This window comes from Leptosomus discolor, chromosome 2, assembly GCF_034619465.1.
Source record: "Leptosomus discolor isolate bLepDis1 chromosome 2, bLepDis1.hap2, whole genome shotgun sequence".
In the NCBI taxonomy this organism is placed as follows: domain Eukaryota; kingdom Metazoa; phylum Chordata; class Aves; order Leptosomiformes; family Leptosomidae; genus Leptosomus; species Leptosomus discolor.
The window spans coordinates 10,836,615-10,861,342 of record NC_141392.1 but is presented as its reverse complement, the minus strand read 5'-3'; the positions used below and the strand labels follow the sequence as shown (position 1 = coordinate 10,861,342).

Here is a 24,728-nt window from a genome sequence, read left to right as displayed (position 1 = left end):
TCACGTTTTCTAGTGCATGATGGAGTGTCTGCACTCAATTCAGGTCTCCTTCTCCTCAACCAATACGTTCATGTATAACAAGGAGGAAAATAGCACATGTCACAGACTGGTAAATCCTATATATGTACCCAGCAAACATGTGAAAATGATCCTATTGGTTCACTGATTTCCAGACATCTTCAATGATTAAGGCTGCACAGTTCCACACAGGAAAATTGTCATAATTATTGCAACACCAAGACAGGGAATGAAGGAACCCCAAATATCATGCTTCACATGCATAGGCTTCCAGTAGCCTTTTAGTAAGGTGATTCACAAGAAGGTATTGAAGAACACCAAGTAGTTCACTAGAAAACCAAAATATTTTGAAAACAGAAGGAACTGTGCAGAGACAGAATGCCAAGAGGGAAAATCAGTTCCTTTCTGTGAAAACTAGCAAGTTGTGGGGCTTGAAGATTTCACATTGGTGCTCTTTGCTTCAATGAAACAATCAGCAAATTTGGTGAGGAGTGATATAGATAATTTCAGGTGCCATGAAGTTATCAGCTTCTCCATGGAGCCAGCAAAGGACTGATGAATAACTGGTATTTCTTACACAGTGGGAAAACCTACGCAGTTCCTTACAGGAGTAGATTGAATGATGAAAGTAATGCAAAGCACTAATGCCATCTTCAACAGATACTGCACCAATCCAGTGCTCAGAGTTAAAAATTTGTGTTGTTTGTAGTTCACACAAAAATCCTCCTGCTCCTGTAATATTATAGATATTTGCTAACACCTTTCTGAATGTAATTTATTATACTGAAATCTCCTTTTGTGCTGCTTAAATCCTATTACTGATTTACTTCCTCCTGAATATGTTATCCAAACCATAATGATAGCAATGCCAAATACATCACTTCCTTAATCACTTGTATGCTACTCAGTCTCCTTAGGCAGTTGTCTGCTCTTTGACATCCTCAAACTATTCTTATTCTCCTATATCAAGACACATTCAGGGTGATAGTGGGATTGAGGGGGGAGTGACCCACAAAATCCATGATATCCTAAATGATCACTGATCTGTGACAATTATTGCAGAGCAATATCACTGTCAGTCTGCCAGCCAGCCAAGAGTGACAGGCCACCCATCACACATCCTCTAGCCCAGAGTAAATTCTGATGTCTTCCAATGACCAACCAGTAAAATCTGAAACTGTGAAAAAGAACAATCTAACAAAGAATTAACAAAAATAAAAGCAGTCACAAAAATAGTCAAGCATTTAATTCTTCCCTGGAAAAGATTAAAAAAAGGATTTAAAAGGATTACAATATGAACAAAAGAACAAAATTAGGGCAACGTGCCTGCTTTCGTGCCTTGCAAGTACACCGTCTGCTAAACACAAAGCCTCACTAATGTCTTACAGTATTTCAGCAAAATGTCAAACTCATGTATGTTTTTCTGAAGCCAGCTCTGCTAATAATAATGATAAGAAAGGCTCACTCCACTAGTTGTTTGGTTTGTTTTTGAGGGAATTGGAGAAAGAACATACAGAGAGGGATATTGCCACAGACAGTATATATTGTTTCTCTCCTGTCCACCCAACTTCTTTTGAGAGAACCAACTTTGATAAGAAAAAACCCTATCCGTTTCCAGCTGAAGCAACTTTTGCAGGCTGGGTAGATTTCTCTAGGTGACATTAACGGTGATCAGAAAAGATTCAGTTTACATTTCAAATAAAAATCAGCATGCATGCAGTTCATGAGCTGCATTAATGGACCCTGTGCTCTGGCATCTCAGTATCTACAAATAAACAAGGGCTATAGTCTAACATCAAACCCAGTATTAAGCTGAACTGAAGCTTTTACCATAAAAAGCGGTCTTTCAAACAAAGTGTTCTTGGATATCTATTGGATTTGGTAAGTGGAATTCATGGTTACATGCTATTATACATATTGAAAAGAATTAAACTATTAACTGCCTTGATGCACTTCCTTAACACTTGCCTCATGATCCTGCAGCCTCAGGAGATGTCTTTTCCAGATGACTGTCAACTACAGAGACAACTGCCAGCAAAGCCCATTAGAATAGCCACAATGATTGAAAGTGTTGAAGAAGAAAAGAAAAACAGAAAAAGAAAAAAGAATCCTTTTAAAACTTGGAGGAGAAGGGATGAACAAGAATTTGGACAAAGTCAGAACAGCACTGCCTTGGATATATTAGTACCTCAGATGGCACATGTCAATAATTTCACAGGTTTAGATCTTCATCAGAGGCTCCGAACTGCTCCTGGTGCTACAGAAGCTTTTACACAGCATTAAAAAAAAGAAAAAAAATTGCCCCTAACTCTACAGTTCGTACTAGCTGCACTACAGTGGCAAGGTCAGTCCCCTTGCTCAGGTTACCCTTGGCAGCTGTGTCAGTGCCAGCCACACAAGCTAAAGCAGCCACCCATGAGATGTGACTCTGCACTCTGCTTTTAGAGATTGAAAGTGTTGGTTCACATTACATTTTTAAGTAGGTATAACTTATTCATTCAGCAGAATGTGCTCTTGCAGTGAGTTGCTGATCCCACTGGTATCTTGCACTACACAATACACCATCCATGTTCTTTGTGCTACTTTGCAGTGGGACTGTCTGCTCCACAAACCAGTCCAGTAAAAGTAACTGGATGAGAGCATTTCTCCAAGCAAAGAAAGTGTGACAGCCTATGAAAAAGCCATGGAAGAAATCTGCAAAGACAAGAGTAAGCTTCAATTCAGTTCTCTCTTTGAGGTTTATTTTGTATGAATTTGCAGTGTGGAGAAATACTTAGACCAGACCTTTTTCTTGGCTGGATCTGCCTTTTTTCCATTTCTTCTTTTCTGCCTTCACTCGTACTCATTGTCTTCTAATCTCCACTGGAGCTTAAGAAGGAGCTGAGAATACAGCTCCATTCCTTCAGAGCAGCAGTCAAAAGAATACTAATTAGCTTTTGTCTTTTGTTGTTCTATCACTTCAGTTGTAGTTAAGCCAAAGTATCTGACTCCTCTGTCAATAGCAGAGGAGTGTAGAGTCCAAACACATATTTGTAAGATAATGAAATAATGACTGCTTCCACAATTCCATAAGAGAAATTAAAACCTGCTGTTCCAGGGGGGGTGTAGATTATGTACTGCCCTATGCAATTATGCAGTATTGCCCAGCAATTACGTCCTGCCCTATGCATGAGGATATTCACTGTAGTCAAAGTCAGCAACACATTCACTGACCAGATTTTCAATGAGGCACCAGTAGCTTTCATGCCTGCCAAGAGCTTCCACAGTCCTACTAAAGGAGAAGCAAAAGGACCATGTTTATACAACCTTGTCCCTCCTAGCTCGCACTGCTCAGACTGAGGTGTGTACTGGGTCTCACTGCAACAAAAGCTTTTCCTGTCCTGCACTCTCCGGACCTGGCCTGTTCCTTGCGCATTTTCCTCCCCCCACCCCCCCAAGCATCTGGTATTGAGAGCTAGAAAGACACATGATACCACAGAAGACAGACCCTCAAGTGTGCCAGGACTGGCCAATGTACTGAAACTCAGTCCACATGACAGTCTGCCACAATGCTGAAAGAATATTTGCATCTTTCAAAATACTTTTGAGGGTCTGTAGCCACAGCTTGCTTGCAATAGCTGAATTAGTCCCAACTAACTAACAAATATTGCTTTCTCTGTTTCTCCTACATGGTCACCCAAGAAAAATGAAGACAGATGCTCCAAGTCTAGCACGAACCCCCTCCTCTCCACTGGCAAGGTTAGCCATAAGCAGTGTATCACATGGCTGGCCTGCAACAAGGTATTAATTATACAGCCCAAGTTATAACCACTATGTTTTCATGGAAGGACGATTCAGTGAATAGGACTCAGATTCACAATTTCTCCATCTCCTTGTGCCTCTGACTTAATATTCAACATTCACCAAATCACACTATGAGAGTTGTATTAAACTGGGCACAACACTGTTTATACACCTCAGTAAGCACTATGAGGGCTTTTGGCATACGGACAAAAAGAAGTTGCTCAAATCAGTAATCTGCTCTCAGAATTATGAGTCAAGTAATGTTAGAAGGCTCTTTGGGGGATACTGATGGTTTTACATCAGGGCTTTAGTGATGGTTTTCCCCTGAGGGTCTCTATGAGCCTTCTTTTGGCTCTATGTGGTGACTCACAGGGTCACTTTCCTGTATTTGTCATGCAGTTCTGTTATTTCTGATGAAGCAGTAACCAATCTGTGTAAGAAAAAGCTGGAAAAAATCTCATTCTGCTAGGACATCTTCAGTAAGGCTAGCAATAAGATCAGCTACAGTGAGACTGCTTTTGCTACTGGAAGTAATATCCAAACCGCCATGCAAATACTCCTTCTAGCACATCTGGGGTGTGACAAAAAAATGAATCCCCGATTTCTTTCGTAGCTTTTATGCAATAGCTGCAGTCTCAAATGGCTAAACTACCAACAAGAGAAAGAGTTCAGTCTCCAGGCTTATTCCACTGCTACAGCACTGTGCAGACCCCCCTTGATACTGAGCTCCTGCTAAACAACAGCAACTTTATCCAAACCTTTCTTCCCAGTTCATGCACCAGAGGCACAGAAAAAAAAAGACAAAAACATTGGATAGTACAAACTCTCAGTTCCTCCTGACCTGGAAAAAATTCAAACTTAAGCTAAGGTGAAAGACTGTACATGCCACCAGCAATTCTCTAGAGTTTTTCAGCCATTTCATCTTCCTCATTTTACAGGTTGACTGTTAAACATTTAACATGCTATTTGGGCAGGAATAAGCAAATAGTCTCCTGTCTCAGTAGTGGAGTAAAAAAGTAAGATACCCATATGTTAGACTTCAGCTGTAATGAACAGAGCCCGTGTCTTTAAGATTACCTTGTTCCACACATGTTTTTAATTTCTGACTTGCTACACTAAAAACATAACTGAGGCAGTTTTTATATACGGCAATGAAGGAACAGATAAAACATTCCCAGCCACATGGAACAGACACGCTAGAACAAGGATCACTGATTTAAGCATTTTAAATCAAAGCAATAGCAACTGGACAACATTAAGATTCTCTGATAAACTCGTTTTCAACTATTTACATATAAACTATTTGTTATATAGAAGGTGCCTTCCCTATAAATAGTACTAACAGACAGAGGGGCTGGCACAGCATTATGGTCACAAGAATCAAGTTTAAAACATTTTCAGTTATTTGCAAACTATTCCTCACTGCAGGATGCACATTAACCTGCAGGTTTCTATGTTAAGTAGTACTAAAGATGATATTTTTCCTTCTGAACAATGCAACTACATCAGGAACACTTTACTACTATTTCTAAAGAGACAAACAATCCTCTCCTACAACAACACTCCAAACAAGTAGCAAGATTTGAAGTTTTGTCCAATCTAGATGCAAGATAAATCTTCATTCAGACATGAAAGTCCTACCCTCGGGAGTATTCTCATGGATAATTTGTATTATAATACACAAGTCACTCTTCTCCCAGGATTGCTTCAAAGCCTAGGTTAGAATTTGCAGAAGGATTATTATATTTGATAGAAGGCTTAGCTGTGGGTCTAATAAAACACAAATGAAAGAGGGCAGAAGTAATAAAAATCTATAGTCCAATGTTGTTATATGGTTAGGAGCACAGATGTTAACAGTACAAAAAACCCTATCACGTTATCGATTTTTGCATGTAAGCTGGAAAAATAAGTAGCTTTAAAAAAAGTCTAAATCAGTTATTAACAAAGCACATTTTCTGCTTACAATGCTTAAACACTGGCGTGCTACTCTGTAGCTACAAATGATTCACACCATTTACTGCTAACTAGTAGAGTGGGCAGGAATTCACAGGTCTGGCTGCTTTGACAAGAGATTTGTGGAAAAAAGACGCGTATCTCATCAACTATCAGAAATAAAACAGATCTTGTTAAAGCATGGAGGGCTAAGACATTTGTATTTGGCTTTTAAGCCAATCTACTAACAGTGAAAATTCAACACCTAGGAAGACATCTGCAACATAACAAGTCACAACTGGGTTTCTTAAATTAGGAAATTTAGAAACAATAAGTGAGTATATGGAAAGATAAAGACACTTTATTAAATAAAAACTACCCTAATATTAGAAGTCCATTACTTTCTCGGAAGAAACATTCTTGAGGAACTTCCCTGCTCTGAAATTTATAATTATTTCACTATGGAATGAAAAGCAAGCATCAGATGTCATTTGTAACAATAACTGGGAACACTTATGATGATCTCTGACTTCACAACTGGATTTAAGACATTATAATTCTTGCATTTATTTAGTCTATTATCTCAGCTACATTCTGTTACGTAGACACACACGTACGTGTACTAACAGAAAAATGTAACGTTTCTAGGATTATTGAAGTTAAGTCTGGGAACCGTGCCATTTAGCACCCTAATTCGATCTGGTCTCGCAGAGCTTCAGCAGACCTGCGCCATGCACTTCAAACCCATGTATTCAAACTGTCATCAGAAGGCACACACATGACAGCACTGGAGAGCACTGTGCCCAGGGGTGCAGCCTCTGCAGCAGACAGAACCGAGCTTTTAGGAGTCAGAGGCAGATAGCTCTCCATTTTCTCAGGGGAAGGCAGTGCCCAAAGAGACCAAAGTAGCAGCAGAGACACATGCTTCCCTGCTCATCCATCCTTTACAGGTGCCACACTAAACAGCAAGATTATCAACGGAGTGGTCTAACACCGAGCAAAAAATCCCAGCTCTTTAGGAAGAAGAGACACTTCTGCCCTCATGGTGCTTCCACAGGGACATCAGAGCTAAGTTTGCTCCACCATATGGAGCGGTTTCTCATAGGGGTTTGATCAAGTCCACCTAAAGTTGCATATATTCCAAGCGGGGCATGAAACTAAATCCCAACTCTGCAGTTTCAGATCCTTGTAGGCTGGGGCCAAGTGCACTAACAAAACACGCCACAGCATGGAGTTTAATAAGAAACATTAATATCAGAAGCTAGAAGACATTTCTGCCAGCATTCATGAGGGTGTAAGTCTAAATTTTATCAAATATGGGTACAATGTTTTGCTCTCTCCATCTCAAAAAAACCCCCAATAAACCCCAAACCAAAACCCTACCCAAAAAGCCAACAGTCAAGACAATGAGACAAGGCCTAATCAAATCAGTCAATTTTTTGCAGGACTCTTTTCATTTTTCTGTTTTTTAAAGTAGTTGCTGTTTAAGGATGATTGAAATAAACACATCCAGAGACAAAAAGAAAGGTGCTAAAATAGTCTGAGGCAACTATCTTTGCTTATGAACCTAGAACAGAATTATGAACAAAACAACATTGTTGCCTACTTCTGCAGCAGAACTGTGCTACAGTGTAGTAAAATCTCCTGTCAAGTTTCCTCTGTTAGAAAAATAAGCTCTCACCTGTTTTTCATTCCTGTTGCACAGGCAACAACTTTTAGAAGACAATCTGCCTCCTCTGTGGCCCATGAACCCTCACAACAGAATTGTTAAGAACTTCTCTGACTTTGCTGCTAGAGATGCAAAAGCCAGAATGAACACAGTTTGATTTTCTGATCTCAAGCTGACACGCAGGGCTGGCATTTGGTAAAAAAGTGTCTTTTTTTTTTTCCCCTATAAGATGAGAAAATTTGATCTAGCAGGCTCCAAGTGGCAGTAATTGTGGAACCCCACAATGCTGTTTTAACATCACTTTTCAGGAAATAAACAACATAGAAAGTTGTCATGAAAGTCTCAATGATTGCAAAGCTAAATACAGCTGGTGTTCCAGTTCCTGCCGTTAGATAGTTACTTTTGGTATTTGGGAACTGTTCTCTCAATGAGCATTTGAAAAAAGTGAAAGAGTCAGAACTAGTTCAAATCTGAAGACAGATGTAAGGAGCTGACAGAAGGAAGAAATGGGATTCAATGATGAGAAAGAAGTAGCAGCTACAAGACTCCTGGAAATTTCTGAATAAGAGAAAAGAAAAAGATTGCATCATTCTTCAGAGAACTTTTCTCGATGATTGCAAGTCTTAGCTGAAGTTACGGCTTTTACTAATCAGTTACATACATGCCACCACATCCATGAGTTCCTTGATGTATAAATTTCTCAATAAGCACAGTGACACAGAAAGTATAAAACAGCAGTTCAAGTATTTCACACTGCTGTAATTTATACATTGCTATGTATGGCAAAAAACCCCCAGGGGAACGAGAAGGAAAAACTACGAGCATCCCGTGCCCTCCTGAGGTTCTTGGCGGGGCTATTTTGCATGGCAAGAACTAGCAAGTGCAATGGCAGGGAAGAGAAACAGTCATGGTCAGTGTGGGTCCCTACACTTCTTCCTCTGCAAGGTATGGCCAAAATCACACCTCTCTCCTTAACACTGAGGATAAGTAGGGCCTGGAGTGGAAAAGCAAGCTAATGGTCCTCAAAAATTACTACTGATGTTCATGCATGACAAAAAACATCTGGCATAACCACACTCCCATCTTCCAGTATTGCTTCTGGAAGCAACAACACTGGCAGCCCTCAGCCCCAGTCCCAACCAGTTAAGACACAACTCACAGGGGAAATGAGAAGCACAGTTCATGTCTTGTTAGCAATTTCCAAAGCACACTTTCAAGAAAATGTGGTTCCCAGGGGAATTCCCACATGGCCTTTTACACGTCTGTCATTGTACGTTATGTTCATGAGGACCCAAACGAGAAAGATTCTTTTAGAGGTGCTACAAGAATATTTTTAAGAAAAAAGTTCTCCCATGAATTTTAAAACCATTCCCACCCTTTTACTTGAGCTCTGCTATAGGAATTACAAGCTGAATTACGTGTTGACAAGCAGTCATGAAGTCATGGTAATTTTAAGCTTCATGAATAAAAAACTAGTTTTATTTTTTATGTTCATGTTAAGTTTAAGACAAAGAGTTTGTCTACACATTCCTCTTTAGCCTCTGAAAGACTACACTAAAACAGCACATACCTGCTGCACCAGCAGAACATGCATGTCTAGTGATATCATTCATTCCAGCTCCCACACTAAGCTCATTGCTACCTACCAGCAGGGTTACATCTGTAAGGAAGGACTTGGCCAAGCCACCACACCAACTGCTCATCATACCATCCCACACTTTACTGGCATCATTTCAGTCATATAAAAAATAATAAAAAAAAAAAGGTTGTATGAACCTTGCTCAAGTCATTGCAAATCTGGGGGCATTTTGCTGTGATCAGCAAAGTTCCTTAAGTAGCAAACTTCTTGTCTTTATAAAAAGAGCTGTAGACTGCCAAGAAGGCAGCGCGATCCATGAGCGACACCCCTGTTTTTTGTGTGCAGTGTAGTTTACTTGTTCTGTAAGTCACGTGCAACGTAATGCACAACAGTGAACTCTGCACACGCAGCCATAGTGTAGACTTCCCTGCAGTTTTTGTTCTTGTACATGTCATATGTACAATAAAGGCTTTAACATTGTACATGAGACAGGTTCTTTGTGACTGATTCTGACCCTGCAATCCTATTAATCCTGGCAGACATGTCTGCACATGTTCTGGGACTTTCTAGACAGAAGGATCTTTCTGCATCGATATGATTGCAGGATCAGGTCCTAAGATTGTAAAGGCAAATGGTAAACTACGGAGATTCAACAGCAACAGCTGAATTTAAACATGGCAATGCTCCAATAGTTTTCACACGGAATGGAGGCTCAAACCAACGCGCTTCAACACAAAATGGCAGAACACGCTTTATTATTTCAACTCTGAAGAAAGCCCTCCAAAAACGTGTGAATACTTGCTTTTATACAGCTCTCATCCTTTGGGAGGTGAAGGAGTTGCAAAAAAAAGTGAACTGCACCCACCAAGCAAGGTCACACTAATGATTATAAAAACAAGTTTCCTTTGTGCATGAAGAATCATTGTGCAATGAATCATTTGGAAAAATGTGACATCTTCAGTACTATTCCTGCCACTATGCAATATTTGTCTAAATGACGCAATCCATCAATAGAGCATTCATAAATGTATTTTTGGAAAAAAAGACCTTAATGCATATCAGTACCAAGTGAGATTTCTCAGTGAAGGTGTAAATCTGGAGGAATGGGAACACTGGAAGACCATATGCCAGCTACCCTACAGAAGAAGCCTCCAAGTCAAAACAAGGGCCATCAGAAAACACAAACGATAACTCAGAACAGTCAGTCACTGAAGCAGCCTTCCTTTTTCTTTCAGTTGCAAAGAAATTTGAATGAAGGCTTTGCAACAGATGCACACAATGGACAGCGAAATATTACACAGTCACAGGGAGGCCTCAGCTGACAGGTCTTGCGGGTTCCTTCCAGGTCCTTCGCTACATGATTTCATTCCTCCTGCACCTATAAACCCCTTCATATCTAGATATTTACCAATATTGCTGCTACCAGTCTCAGAAGTTGTTCAAGTGCAATATGGCTCCTAATACATCATTGTATGTTATCTGGCAACACCTCAGAGTTAAAAAGTCCAACAAAACCCTGCTTAATACTAAGTTCTAACTACTTTGCTCCGACTCTTTTTGTTAGCTTCCTTTAGCTCTTAAAATTTGTTAAATCTGTTAACTAAGCTAACTAGCAATATTTAGACGGTTTCAGAAAGGACAGGTGCTGTCATATTAACTGCGGATCATCCTGAGACATTTTTCCAACATATTATTGCAACAAATGAGGCATACGATCAGAAACATATCTAAGGGGTAGACAACATCTTACACGAGCCAGACTAGAGCATAAAAGAACCATTATAGGAATCTCTTTTTTTTTTTCGTTATTGACCTCTGGCACAGCCATGGAGCTAAACAGTAAGTAACTTGCAGATTTTGAATGATTTAGTTGTTCAATGTAGAAAGGCATCTCAACCACTAATATACAAGTGATTTTTTTTTTTTGTAGAAAAGGGACCTAATTTCACTGTCTCCAAAATCAATGGCAAAACCTCTAAAGGTAACAGCAGTCCAGGACGATGCCTTGAAGGATCTTGATACCCTTTCAATTCTCAATTCATTCACTATGTGATTTACATAAAATTCTGAGAATAATCTTCAATACCGTGATATAGCGTAACTAGCAAACACCATCATTTTAATTTCATGTCCTAAGATAATGGTCTACTTTATCTGCCAAAAATTCCACATTTATGCATGTTACACCAAACATGTTACACCAAACTCTTTGCTTCACTCAAACCTCTGAATCTTGTATGCTATTATCATGGAAATTCCCACTTGCCAATCAATGTCTAAGATGTCCTGTGAAACACAATGTGAGGTAGTGCTGCACAGCTGTGAAGAAGTCCAAAGGTTTTCTGCCTCCATAAAGCAGGTCAGGCAATCGCCTAGTAGTGACAAGAAAATGTCTTTTCCCTATAAATTAAAATAACTGAATCCTGATCAGCATAAAGCCTAGTTTTGCTTCAAAGCAAGCCGAAAGAGAAAACTGGAGGCAAAATAAAGGCTTCACCATCTTCAGTTAGTGAACAAATATTAGGTATTGAGGAATCAGCTGTAGTTTTGCATAGTACAATCGGTTTTAGATGCTCTCAGAAATTTATTTAATGAAATATTCATGAACAACACCATGCATTTCATCCTAAACGCTAGAAGAAAACAGCAAGTATGAAAGAGCAAATAATTTCAGACTTCTCCATAAGAGTATTTGTCGATAGTTTAAAATGGCACCGTGACTTCCACTAAGTTGCACCTCAGCCACAGCACTATGGGCTTTTTTCCCCCAACAGATTATCAAATTTCAAAAAGAAACCATTACAAAATGTTACTGAAACTGCATTTTTGTACATTAGCACGGTCCTTAACTTACTGAAGAAAGATATAAATATAAAGTGAAATCCTGCTTCCCTGTACACAGATTTCTCTTCCATGTAAACAGCTATATCTGCTGATAAACCACCTAGAGAAAACAGGTCTTGGAATGAGTCTGGAGGCCATTCAGAGGTTCCTCCTACAGCACAATGAAATCATTATTTTCTACATTGCTTGACAGATTTTTGTCTACATGGAGGCTGTCCTCTAAAGATGGCAATCCAACATCTTACCTAGGTAATGAGTTTCAATACACTCCATGCCTTACGGTTTGAAAGTTTCTCTCACTTCAACTAAAGCTTCCTTGCTACATTTTACAGTTTTTCTTCTTCTCTTGACCTCACTGGCAACACAGAACAGCTTAACATCTTTGCAGAAACTTCTATGTACCTGTTTCTCCCCTCAATACTTTCCTCTCAAAGCAAATCAATACTATTTATTTCAGGGTCATGGCTCCTAAACTTCCAATCATGTTGCCAGTTTCCCTCTGCCTAATTGTTAGATCATTATTACTTTTTTTAAACTGTAGTAACTGAAACTGGACATATTTTAACTTTAACCTTCAGAACATCATGTAGAAGAGGTTATTTTATGCATTTTACACTGCTGTCAGTGCACCTCGGTGTACAGTCTATTTTTGTTGTAAGTGGTATGATGCTGTTGATGCACAAAGTTTGCAATCTGGTAGAGCAGTCAGATAAGATACCCTTTATCGCAGGACTTCTGCCCAGCCAGCTGTTCTGTAGTCCTGCAGTAAATAATTTCTAACTAGGGGTGAAATTCACTTTTAGCTGGATGTCTACTAAAGGACATCTTCTCAAAGGTTGGATTTCTAATCTAATCTAAACTAACCTGCACCAAATGCCTCTGAACCCAATGACAAGTGACAATAAATCTCACTCCATGCCAAGACAGATGTATGTGTGATGAACTGCCCTCAAGAGAAGCACTCCTCAATTTAGCAAGGTAAACTGGACAGTTAAAGTACTGGTTTATAGTTAAGCTAAACGATTGCTGTCCAATTTTCAGACAGCTATTCAAAATAAAATATACCTGACATGCAATGTGCACCTTCCTCATTGATCTGGGCTCTTGCAAACCAGAGAAAAAGCAGGAAGCATCTTATACTTTTATCACCCAATATACTTGTGTCCCCTCCCAGCTTAATGCCTTTGGCCATGCTTGCTAAGATAATTCAGCCTCTTAACCAAAATCACTGCACAGTGCCAGTCATAGGAGAGAGCCCTTCCAAAAAGAAACCCCCTCGTTGGAGCCTCTCATTTTTGAAGTATTGATTAATTATTCTGAATACAGGATTAAAACCAATTTGTTATGTAGAAGACATTTCTTCTGCCTTCTTATTAGAATGACACTGTCTCATATAAGAAAAAACCTTACTAAAAAAGTCACAGCCAATACTTGTTGTAGAAACTTTTTTCTTTGTAAATAACTTCTGGGGCCAAGTTAAGTTTTAAAAACAAGCACTAAGGCTGATCTGAACACTGAGAACAAATTTAAGAACAAATATACATACAAGACACCCCCGCCCCAGCTCTCATAATTTTGACAATAGTGATTTTAATGATGCACAGAAATTCATTTTAAAGCCAGATAAATTTAATTTATCTTTCACAAGAGAAAAGCAAATGCTAAAAGATACTGCTACCTGGCATGCTCAAATTCAAGCTTTCCTTGTCAATGGTACGGGAGCTGCATAAAGCATTGCTAAGGCGCTGCAAAACAGCTTGAATATCAGTCAAGCACTAATTCCAGGAAAAGAGAAGAGATAACTATGTCATGGCAAGTGGCATTGCAGCATCCAAAGCTTACCATGAGTGAGAAACAACTTCATCTAAATCCTAGAAAGCAACCCACCAAGCTTTGATAACAAAGGTAGCTCACTTGCATGGTCCTCCTTGCACTGACTATATTGTTCCGGGGTTTAACCACTTTCATAGCCATGTCTGTTCCTCCCCACCCTCGGACAACTGTATAGATTTTTTTTATAATACTCAGTCTTTACAAAAGAACACAGTAGATCCTCTTCAGTAACCAAAGAGCAAAACTAGAAGTGCATTTCGTACATCTTCAGCTTCAGTAAAACTTCCTTTTAAGAGTTAGCCATTTTAAATTTTTATTACAGTCACATACATACTAATGGGAAGCTGCTCTCCAAGCACTGTTTTTAGACCTCATAATTACTGACCAGAAAGTGCTACATGCTGGGCATTTAGGGTTTTAAAATACTGATATTCTGAGGTTCTTTTACCTGCTAGACCTGGAAATGCCATGCACACCACCTAAAGCTGTACCTAAACCTGGAGATCTGATTGCTGCTCTGAGATGTATGTTATCGCTTGAGTTTAGCACATATGTTCTTGACTAATTTTGTTAGTCATCCACAAATGCCAACTATATTTACAAACTGTGAAATGTGCATCTATTCTCCTATTTTCTTCCTATCCATAAACGTACAAATCTTTGTAGACGTAATTCTGTGGGATTTGAACAAAGGAAATGAACTGACTATTCTTTGCAGCTGATGTGCAGGTGGACAGCTTTGTTTCCAGTTCTCTATTCCTTATTTGATCTCTATTCCTTACCTCAGAGGGATTTTATGTGTCACACTATTTCTGCAGAGCCCTCTGCCACCTCAGTCAACCCACCTCAAGTCCTGCTGCCCAGGTTGTTGAGAACCTAGAGTTGTCCTCCAAATGTAGATGTCTACTCTCTAGATTTGGTTTAAGAGTGGAAAACGTAAGCAGGGTTTTGCACCAAAGTAAGATTAATTTCAAACAGATCAAAAAGGCTTGAAATAGAGCAAGAATGTTATTTTGAAAATTTTAACCTGAAATTCACCAAGTATCCTCTCTTTTTGACCCAAAGCTAACAATTATTGACTCAAAGTAACCAGATACACATCTAGCAGATCTTAGTAATGTACTGGACATTACAACATCACTTTGTCTACCAAGTGCAAGGACACAGATTTGGATATTACATAGAGAAGAGGTTTGGGGGTCCCTTGCCAGATTGCTTGAGTACTCTTCACAAAACACTGATGAGAGGTCAACATCTGTTCTATTCAAAGCTCTTCAACATCATAGTACAGAACAGAAAATCTTAATGCATGGGAACTTTATATTCCTTGCATCGCACTACAAAGAGAGCGTCAAAATTAAAACCCAAACCAAATGCTCTCCTGCCTCACAGAACACTCACCCACTACTACCACCCTTACTTCTTTGAACAAGTCAAACATATCCCTGTTTAATTTTTTATGAAGGTAGTGACAAAAACTTGGAATTGAAGACAAGCAGCTAGATCATCTCATCTGTCCTTGGCCTGACAAAGGAATGATCAAAGAGTATATACTGTAGTATACAGTTTGGTCTTAATATATTGATGAACTGGATTCACCATAACAGTGCAGACTATACATAAACTTATTTATCTGTCTTTTAGCATTACATTCTCCAAATATATGTGTAGATTTTTATTACATCTCCTACAGAGCAGCACTTAAAGTTACTTTAAATTAGAGACCACAGTTTGGAACAGTCCTTCTGGATTTGACTGGCCTTCAGTGGTCAGCATTCGTTCCACAGTAGGAAAATCACAACAGAGCAGGAGTATTGATGCAATAAAATCTTAATGGATGTTTCGGTTTGTACATGTGAATTGTCAGAACGATAATTCAGTAATAGGATATGCTCACAATCATCTGTGTAATCTAAGGATACAGACATACAAAGCCTTACACTGAGATTTCTACTAGTGAATATGAGCTGCACTAAGCAAAAGCTTTTACGTTCTAAAAATAAAGTTAATTTGATTAACACATCATGGAAACAAAGCTGTGAATTACTAAATTAATTTGCTATTTCTATCTTAGACACCTGGTACATCATACTGAAGTAACTATATGTACTCAAGTTATATCCAGAGCAATAGATCAAAGAACTATTAGAAAAACCCCACCAAACCAAACCTAGAAAAACAATCAGTAATTGATCTGGTTTAATTAAATGCTGTTCTACTTGCTAAAACATCATACTCCATCAGACGCAAACCCCAGCATTCTGCCAACTGCTAACCCTTCTGAAGAGAAAGACATACTTTCTCCATTTTGAGGTGCTTAAGTAGGACCTTGGAACTCCAGAGCTGACCTCTAAATCATTGCAATGAACAAGAGGAGAAAACAGTGCATGAAGGAGCAATAGACAGCAGTGGTCTTCATAGGAGAGTGCTTCTAGGCACAGAAACCTATTAGTACTTCCCCCATAAAGAAGAAATATTCTTCTACAAGACCTTTACTTGACAATGTGGGGCTCTGGCAGCAATAAGAACCTAAGAAAAAAACTGGTCCTGCTTACATTGAGCACTGGCAAAAAAAAAAAAAAATAAAAATCAAAGCCAGATTTGTCTCCTGAGTCAGCTCACAGCACAGTGCTGCATACTGCTTATTCAGTAACACCACAGGCTGATACTGTCACAAGTTCCTCTGTCCTCAAACCTTGTCCTCAATAGTCAGAAGGTTCCTACCCTGACAACAGATCTACTACAAAAAAATCTTAATTGCTCGATTGTGCTGTATTATGCAGATCTTATTCACTAACCTTTCACAGAGTCTGTGGGGTTGGCTTTAGTACGCCTGTGCTTACTGATGTACATGAAATGCAGAGCAGAAAAAAAGAATCCAACCTGGCTAACTTGTCACAGATGTATTATTTCATCTTCAGTGATTTCACTGACAAAGCAGCCTGGTAACTCTCCAGATTTGATGGGAGAAACTCAGTGTTTCTTTGTAGTCACGCAGCTTGCACAGTTACGCAGATTTTGTCAGACAGATATTTGATGGTTTTGACCAGGAACAGAAAAAAGTTACTCCCAGTTACTGCACTGAGAGAAGAACCTGGCTGAGCCCACCCAAGACAATATTTGGAAAGTTTTGTTATCTAGAAAGCACATAAAAATAAACTTGCCTTCCATAAAGATCCTGTTCCAGTAGATTTTTCCAATGTGATTTCCTCCAAGAAATATTAGATTTGATAAAATCAACATTGAAGTGCTAACAGATGCTAGGACAGCATGAAGTCGACGACGAATTCTTGGCGAGAAGAAACGCTCCTGAGGGGGAAAACAAAGGTGCAAATGAAGTTACCCCTACAAATTTTCAAGCAACATTAGAAAAAGACATTGTAGTTACATCAAACCACTTTTATACAGAAGCTTAAATCCTTATGGAACAGATCTCAAAGCTTTTAAAATATCTAGCAGAACTCCCATCAATGCCATTTAAGTTTGGGTAGACTTCACATTACAAAGCAGGGTTGAGTCCTAGTTGAGGTTGGAAGCAACTTCTGGATGTTACCTAGAAAGCTCATCAAAGCAGGGTCAGCTAGAGCAGGCAGCTCAGGACAGTGTCCCATCAGGTTTTGAATATCTTCAATGACGTAGACTGTACAATCTTGCTGGGTGACCTGTGTCAGTGTTTGACCATCCTCACAGTAACATTTTCCTACGTTTAAATGGAATTTCTTGAATCTCAGTTTGTGCCCATTGCCTTTTGTCCTGTCACTAAATACCACTGAGAAGAGCCTGACTTTGCCTTCTTCCACCCTACAATTAAGTATTTATACACATGGATAAGATCCCTCCTGAGCTTTCTCTGGGCTGAACAGTCCCAGCTCTCTCAGCCGCTCCTCTTATGGTATCCTTCACCATCTTTGTGGCCCTTTGCTGGACTCACTTCAGTATGTCCATGTCTGTCTTGTAGTGGGAAGTGCAGAACTGGACATGGTTCTATATATTCTATCTCTTTATTCTTCTCTTATTAAATGTACTCCTTGGTGATTTTTTTGCTGATGGACGTAAACTGTAACAACATGCTCCTGGGGTGGATAATACTATCCAATGTGTTCCAAAATGGAGTAAAGCACTCCAGTACAAAACAAACAGTACAAAAAGATCAAACAACTTCAGAAGTCATTAATAACTTTGGTTGATTACTAAGACTTCACTGAAAGATTCTAAAGTCAGATCAGAACTGGTAATTGCAATGGGTCTTAATAAACAGATACTTCCATATAAAAAACGATATAAACACACATGCATTTCCAATTTTTTTTTCTGTGCAAATATTACTGCTTATGTTCGAGAAGTATAAATATCTGTTGTAAAGTTTTTGGTACTGTTGTTCTTATGATACAAATAAAGTAGGTCTCTCTCCACCGCATAGTAGTTTACGTTTTTCTGAATCTGTATTTGTATTTTGCATTATCACCTCAGGTGCAAGTGCAGCATGAAGACTGCAAGAAGATGGTAAAAGAAGGATGAGAAAGTTTTAGCTTCCTCCAAAATTCAGTTGTTAGAACAAATTTTAAAAAGCATTATAGCACATCACAAGGAAATATTGTCTTATTACTGCATAAAGGAAAAATATCTTGTTCATCATGGCCCCAGGCTGAAAGCCTCTTTACGTAGTGCCTGAATCTGCAAAAGACTGAACGCTTTGTGCGAAGTGATAAGCATTTGCAAGTGCATGGGAACTAAGAAAAATATCAGGAGCTGCTCAGCTTTCACGTCATAAATGCTGATGTTGCAGAAAACAGTCTTGTGACTGCAGCATCAGAAAAAGAGCAGTAATTAATCTTTAATAGCTGCAGATCAGAATTCATGCTGAGATACCTGAAACAACATAAACACCTGCTCAAAAGAGACCTAAAAAGACATTCCTAGACAATTGAATTGCCAGTTTTATAAGCATCAAAACAAATGTTTCAACCGCTAGATTATAAAGCGACAAATCTTCAAACAAATGACAGTTACAAGCATAAAAATACAATTTAAACATATTACTGCAAAGTAGATCTCTGGTAAATTGAATGTTAGCTTCAGTCAGAACTATATCTAGTGTATGAGTCAGTCTAAGTGAGCACAAAAACGGGGCTAGATAAGCTTGAAGGAAAAGTACTCTGTATCAGCTGTATGCGCAATACAGCAATAGTCAATCTTCCATACAATGCTGTGAAAACCATTAATGTACGAAAACAGAGACTGAGATTTTTCCTCTGAAGTTTCTGGATGAAAACTAGGGCATCATAGGAGAAGGGCAGAGAATATAAGATAATTATATAAATATTCACAGACACCAACAGTTACTTAAGTGAAACAACTTTTTTCCTTTTCAGTAGTCTGTATCTCCAAAGCTGCCCAAAGACTTCCAAAACATTCTCCTTCAGTTCACACACACGTAGAGGACATCTTAAGTTTGTCTCCTCCTGAAACGCACGCTATGAATGCGTAGTCCCATATATGAAAAAATACGCCTTTTCAGAATGCATAAGTGCATACAAACAGAGAAAATGTTCTAAAACTTCCCATCAAATTAACAGTCAAGTTTAAAAAAGCAGCAGTTATGATCGTGCTAGATCGAACTTTTTTGTTAAGTCACCAAACTTCCCCTCTTCTTACACATGCTAATCAATTCTGATTGAGTTGTAGCTTATCTATAGAGCACGGTCTATCATTAGATCTACCTTTCACTCTCCCCTTGTCTATCAAACGTATTTGTCCACTCTATAGAGAAATGGCTTTAAGTAGAAATGGAAAAAAAACCCCCACAATCTTCCAGTAAAGCTGTAGAAAGAGTCAGAGATGGACAACCCATCAAACAGCTGCTGTTGGACTTCATTTTCTACCAAGGCACCTATTAGACCTGGTAAGTTTGTGAGGTCTGCCTGTTTTACAACCCAAAGCAGTACGACTAAGACAAATAACATGAATACCTAAAAAAGCTCTGCCACTTAAAAAAAAATACAGTTACTAAAAAAATAAAGCTGTCATATATGACATCACTCTCTACAAAAGTGCTATATGTTAAACAATACAAGTTAACTGTAGCACAGACCATAAAAGCCTTTGGTCATTTATAAGGTCTAAGGGAGTAGTTTAAGACAGAAAGAGTTTAGACAAACACTGAACCCTTTCTGAGTTTTGCTGTAGCTAATTTCCATTAACTTTGCTAGGCATTGATCCAAAAAGCAGTACACATTTTCCTGAGAGTCTTTGATGTCAATGCAGCTTTTACTCAGCTGCAATGAAGCTAAAAAAAGAAAACATTCTTTAAACATCTCATGTTGTCTAGAAAAGGCTAACTACTAAAGTACCTGAGCAGCTGTTCTGCACACATTAATACACTGGAAGCATTAATTCACCCATGATAAAGGAATGAGGCTGGTCTAGATAATCTGTTATAACATTTGTGATTTAAAAATCTGCCAGCATATGGATTTTTCTGAATATACAGCAAGTTGTTTTCATCAAAGCAGACAAAACTAAAAAAACAGCTCCACACCCACAACTCTTCTCTATGTTATTTAATGCTTTTAACAGTATGTTCCATTGCAACAATACAAGCAGCTGCTATGGATTTGTGGTGTTCCTCTAGATTTTACTGCTGTCTCTTTCTCTCTCCTCTTTTCATGTTGGAAATATGGCCAGAAGGTAAGAGTGGCCAAAGAGCATCTAGTGTTAAAGTGACAATGAAGCCATGGCTGCCTTGCTGAAACCCTTATATTTGCATCATTCCTCAATGCTCCATCTTAACGTGTACTCTTGCATCAATACTTCACCATATTTTACTTTTAGAAATCACCCCCACCACCCCACACTGTGAAATAAACGGGCATTAAAACTTCACAAAAAAGAGACGTATTGTCAAGATACTCAGTCCAAAGGCATGTGGCATGACATAGGAGGTGACTTACAAAGGCTGTCTCAGGCCACCTTTACTGCAACTGAATGGAGTTTGGGTTACTATTCCAAGCCAATTCCTGCTGTAAATGAAGATCAGGCTCAGACATTTTTGCCAGATGTTGGGGAAAACCTCTTTCTGCTTATTGTTGGGTCTAGCAAAATTGGCTACCATCAGATCGCTCTCAACTGGGCCTTCTCAGTCATCTTACAAAAATAAATGATACTATCATGTAGTAGGGTACCTTGAAAAGTAAATCTGAGTATACGTTTGAGGGGGATGGAAGAAGGCAGGCATGAAAAAGATTTGCACGTTCCAAATGTTTCATTTCCAACTGCACATGAACGTTGCATTTAGTCTTTAAGTGAAAACCAAGTCAGAAACAGGAAGCTTCTATAACGGTTGTTTCTTGAGAAAGATAGCTCATGAAGGACAACACACACCAGGATAGATCATTTAGGTTGGAATTAAGAGTCAAGTTAAAGGATATGGTAAAATTTTGAAGTCAGAGAGGATGCGAGAGAAAATACTAATTTCATTTGCTTTGCAAGGTAATTACACCATTATGAGTGCGAAACAAACAAAAATGGCAGAAGTGGCTTCTGACAGGAGAGCATCATTTAAAAGAACTTCTCTCTAAGGTGAGTTAGAGCTAATCAACAATAAATTTGCATTTTCACTGAAATTACTGAATGGCATGAGGAAATGAAACAGAGTCCGGAAGTGTTTTTCCTAAATGCATTTACATCTCCTAGCTAGCTAACCACAGAAAAGATACTTTGAGGAATGGTGACCAGAAGAAGTCATCCACTCTCCCATGTGGAAGTTGAGGAGACACCCAAGACCAAAATCTGTATAGCAGTCAAAATTAGGCAGTCCTATACAAAATATCATGCTGAAGCTGTCCTTTACAGAAATATATTCCCCAGTATTTTATCAGGGACCCAATCCTATATCTACCTACAGCAACCATTCTTAAACTTTTTCTAGCAACAGAGGTGGTACCATGGTGATTTGGCATGTCCCAAATACTCATTATTCAGAGGGCTGCTGAACCCACTTGCAGTAGCTTGTTCTGGGAGCAGGTGACATGCATCATGCTGTTTTAGGGAGGGCCTAGGAACTGGGGTGCATGTTTTTCACCACACTGCAAACCCAGCCTGATGACAGGGTGACATGTGGCACGAAGCCTCCCCTGATAGATATTAGCTGGTAACTTCTTTGCAAGTGCTCAGAATATGGAAAACATCTATGCACGCTGCATTCACAACGCATCTCATTTATATAGCTGCTCTGGGACAGATTAAAGAAAATTCCGTGTAAAGTCAGTGATGATATCGGGCTTGCTCATACTAAAAATACTTTAACAAGTCCCATGTAACGGAATTAAATTTGCTGCAATTTAAACAAGCATTCATCTTCATGGAGTAAAACAGAGATTCACAACATTTACTTCTTTCTGAACTACCCTTACAGAGACTTGACAACCCATGCACATGGCAAAATAAGAGTGCATGGTAAAATTAGATAAGCAGTTGAATATTTCTTATGGGAACATACACACTGTGGAATAAGACTGAGACACTATGGCCAGAGTGACATAAAACATGTGGTTGATACTACAAACTGAAACACTACAGATTACACTATTTTCATCTGCCTTTGGTTTTTAAAGAGTTTTAAAGTTACTACCTGTTCTACAGATTTCATCCTCTCCCACTTAAACCTATCAGCCAACTTACCCTAATAATTTTAAAATAAGACACACAACTGCACTAATTGATGTGCTGAAGAAATCAAGCAAATTAACTACCATGAATATAACACCTAGTCCTGCACTATCTTTCACTGTCTTTTCTAGTGTATGAGCAGGGAGTGTGTGTCCTACAGTTATTAAAGCTCTATCCTTTCAATTTCCTGAAGGTTTTTACTAGACAAGCAATATTTAAACGCTAAAGTAATGTTAACTTATACTTATGTCAGAAAAACAAAATGAAATATTCTTTGCAATGGTCTCTTACATAGGGTTTGCAAGGATTTTTGGGGGGACGAATGGGTAAAATGTGGGTAAAGTTGCTGAACACAGGAGGGACACAGGTGGTACCATTACACATACCAGGAAAATGCTTGGAAAAAACCCTCAGATCGCTTGCTGGGGTTCCTCTTACCAGTACAATTTAAGGATCTGAACTTCAGTTTTTACCCTCCATTGCATCACAACTGAAGAGTAAGGCCCAAATTTGTGTACTTCTCTACAGAAGCAACACAGACCACCCAGTCAATCTTAAAATCTCTTCCGAGTGCTTTCCTTTAGGAAATGTTCTTAGACAAATGATACGCCAACACTTCAGTGTCTATCCCTGAACCCTGGTAATCACCCCATTACCACGAGAGTGAACACTTCAATGCATCCCTTGAATCTGGGTCATCCGCAATGCAGCCACATTTGCCAAAAATAACAGGACAGCATAAAAACAAGAGCACAGCGAAAAGCTGAAAGAGAGTGAGGAGCAGATGGAACGGTGGGAAGGGAAGCGACACATCCTGACTAACAGTTACCGGCTATTTTATCTATCTGCAGTTAGGCACACTGAAAATGGAGGGCAGGGTGCGACTGAGCAGCTGGGGGAGCAGATGGGATGGAGGAAAGGCTGAAAATTGTGACAAAGCTCTGCCAAACAGAATGTCAATTTATTTAATTTTTAAAGTGAGCAGTAGAAGTAAAGATGGGTTGGGTCCAAGCAGTGGGACAACTTCTAAAAATGTTTGTTAATACACACTGTCAAGGGGTAATAGTGACAAACGTGTGTTTGGGAGACTGCAGAAATGAAGGGAGGGACTACATGTGCTCATTAATGTTGGTAGAAGTAAGGCTCCAGAAGCAGCAGCAAGGGAAAGGCATCTGATGAGAGGCTGACAGGTCAATATAATACCTACTCCCGCACTATTGAAGCTGAGGGAAAGATGTTGAATAGGATAAGAACAGAGACGGTACCACAGAACAGAAAAGAAACAAAAATAAAGAATTCTAGTTGAATACACATGCAAAATATCCATTTATGAAATAGTTCAAAAGAAATTGTGGAATCCCCAGAGCTAAAAGAGTAATGAGATAAGGGACAGGCCTCCATGTGGAAAGTGAACGAGTTATGCTACCAGACCTTATCCATTAACAACTGCCAGACCAAACGGAAGAATAAATTTAACTTCCCATCAACATATACTGTACCCTTCAGTACTCATGGCAATCATTCCTGTTTGCTCTGTTCTTCATTTAGTTCAAACCCATAACCTTTACCTTATTTTTCTGGCATTTTGCTTGCAGTTGTTCCCTCCCTTCTCCCCGAGCTGAACTGTAGCCTGAGGTCATCTCCTGTTTCTTTTCAAGGTATATACTTTCCTTCCAAACCAAAGGTAAAAATTAGCTCCTGGAAGGTTCACACATGAAGGCGGGAACTGACAACATTTTTCCAAGAGACAGGATGATGCAAATGACATGTAATTCCCTACATCACTCCTACAAAAAGAGGACCATACAATTAAAATCAAGCAGCTGTCAGTTAAGATCTATTTTCACAAATAGAACTTGTTTCTGAATTTAGGAATAAATGCTATATATAGTATTTGAGAAGATACTCATCTTCTCTATTGATGTCTTACTAAACATTCACTCAACAAAACCCTGTCTTGCACTAGCACCAGTTCATTTTTAGATTTTCCGAAAGATCTACATTTATAGCATCTCTGAAACAGCCAACCTCCACTTCTGTTTGAGAAAGCCTCCTACCAGCTCGTATGTATGCACTACACTTACAGATGCATGTGTGAAAGTTTGACATACACAGAAGTAAATTTCTGTACTTGCTCCTACACTTACTCTTCATCCTCTAAGAACCTGCCCAAACTTTTTTTTTTTAAGTAGCAGCTTGCGAAAAATGCGAAATGAACAGCATTGAAATGCACCATCCTCTTTTCTGTTTTACGTGTAAAGCAGGGAATTTAACCAAGTAATGGCAGCATGCATAATCCTATATACACGTCTCGGCTCTCATCAAGGACAGGTCAATGGAGCCATGCACTCTCCTCTGTGTCCAGGTGCCCGATATCCTTAATTTTATTCTTCTGGTTCCCAT

General features: G+C 39.0%; 1 protein-coding gene across 3 annotated transcripts in view; it reads right to left on the bottom strand.

The window, feature by feature from the left end:
• Nucleotides 1-24,728, bottom strand: part of HHAT (hedgehog acyltransferase) — a 158,829-nt gene that overhangs the window by 48,201 nt on the left and 85,900 nt on the right. For all 3 annotated transcript variants that reach the window (XM_086460600.1, XM_086460601.1, XM_086460602.1), the window contains one exon: nucleotides 16,823-16,967. In XM_086460600.1, the coding sequence (XP_086316726.1) occupies nucleotides 16,823-16,967 (145 nt within the window). The remainder of the gene's footprint in view (nucleotides 1-16,822; nucleotides 16,968-24,728) is intronic.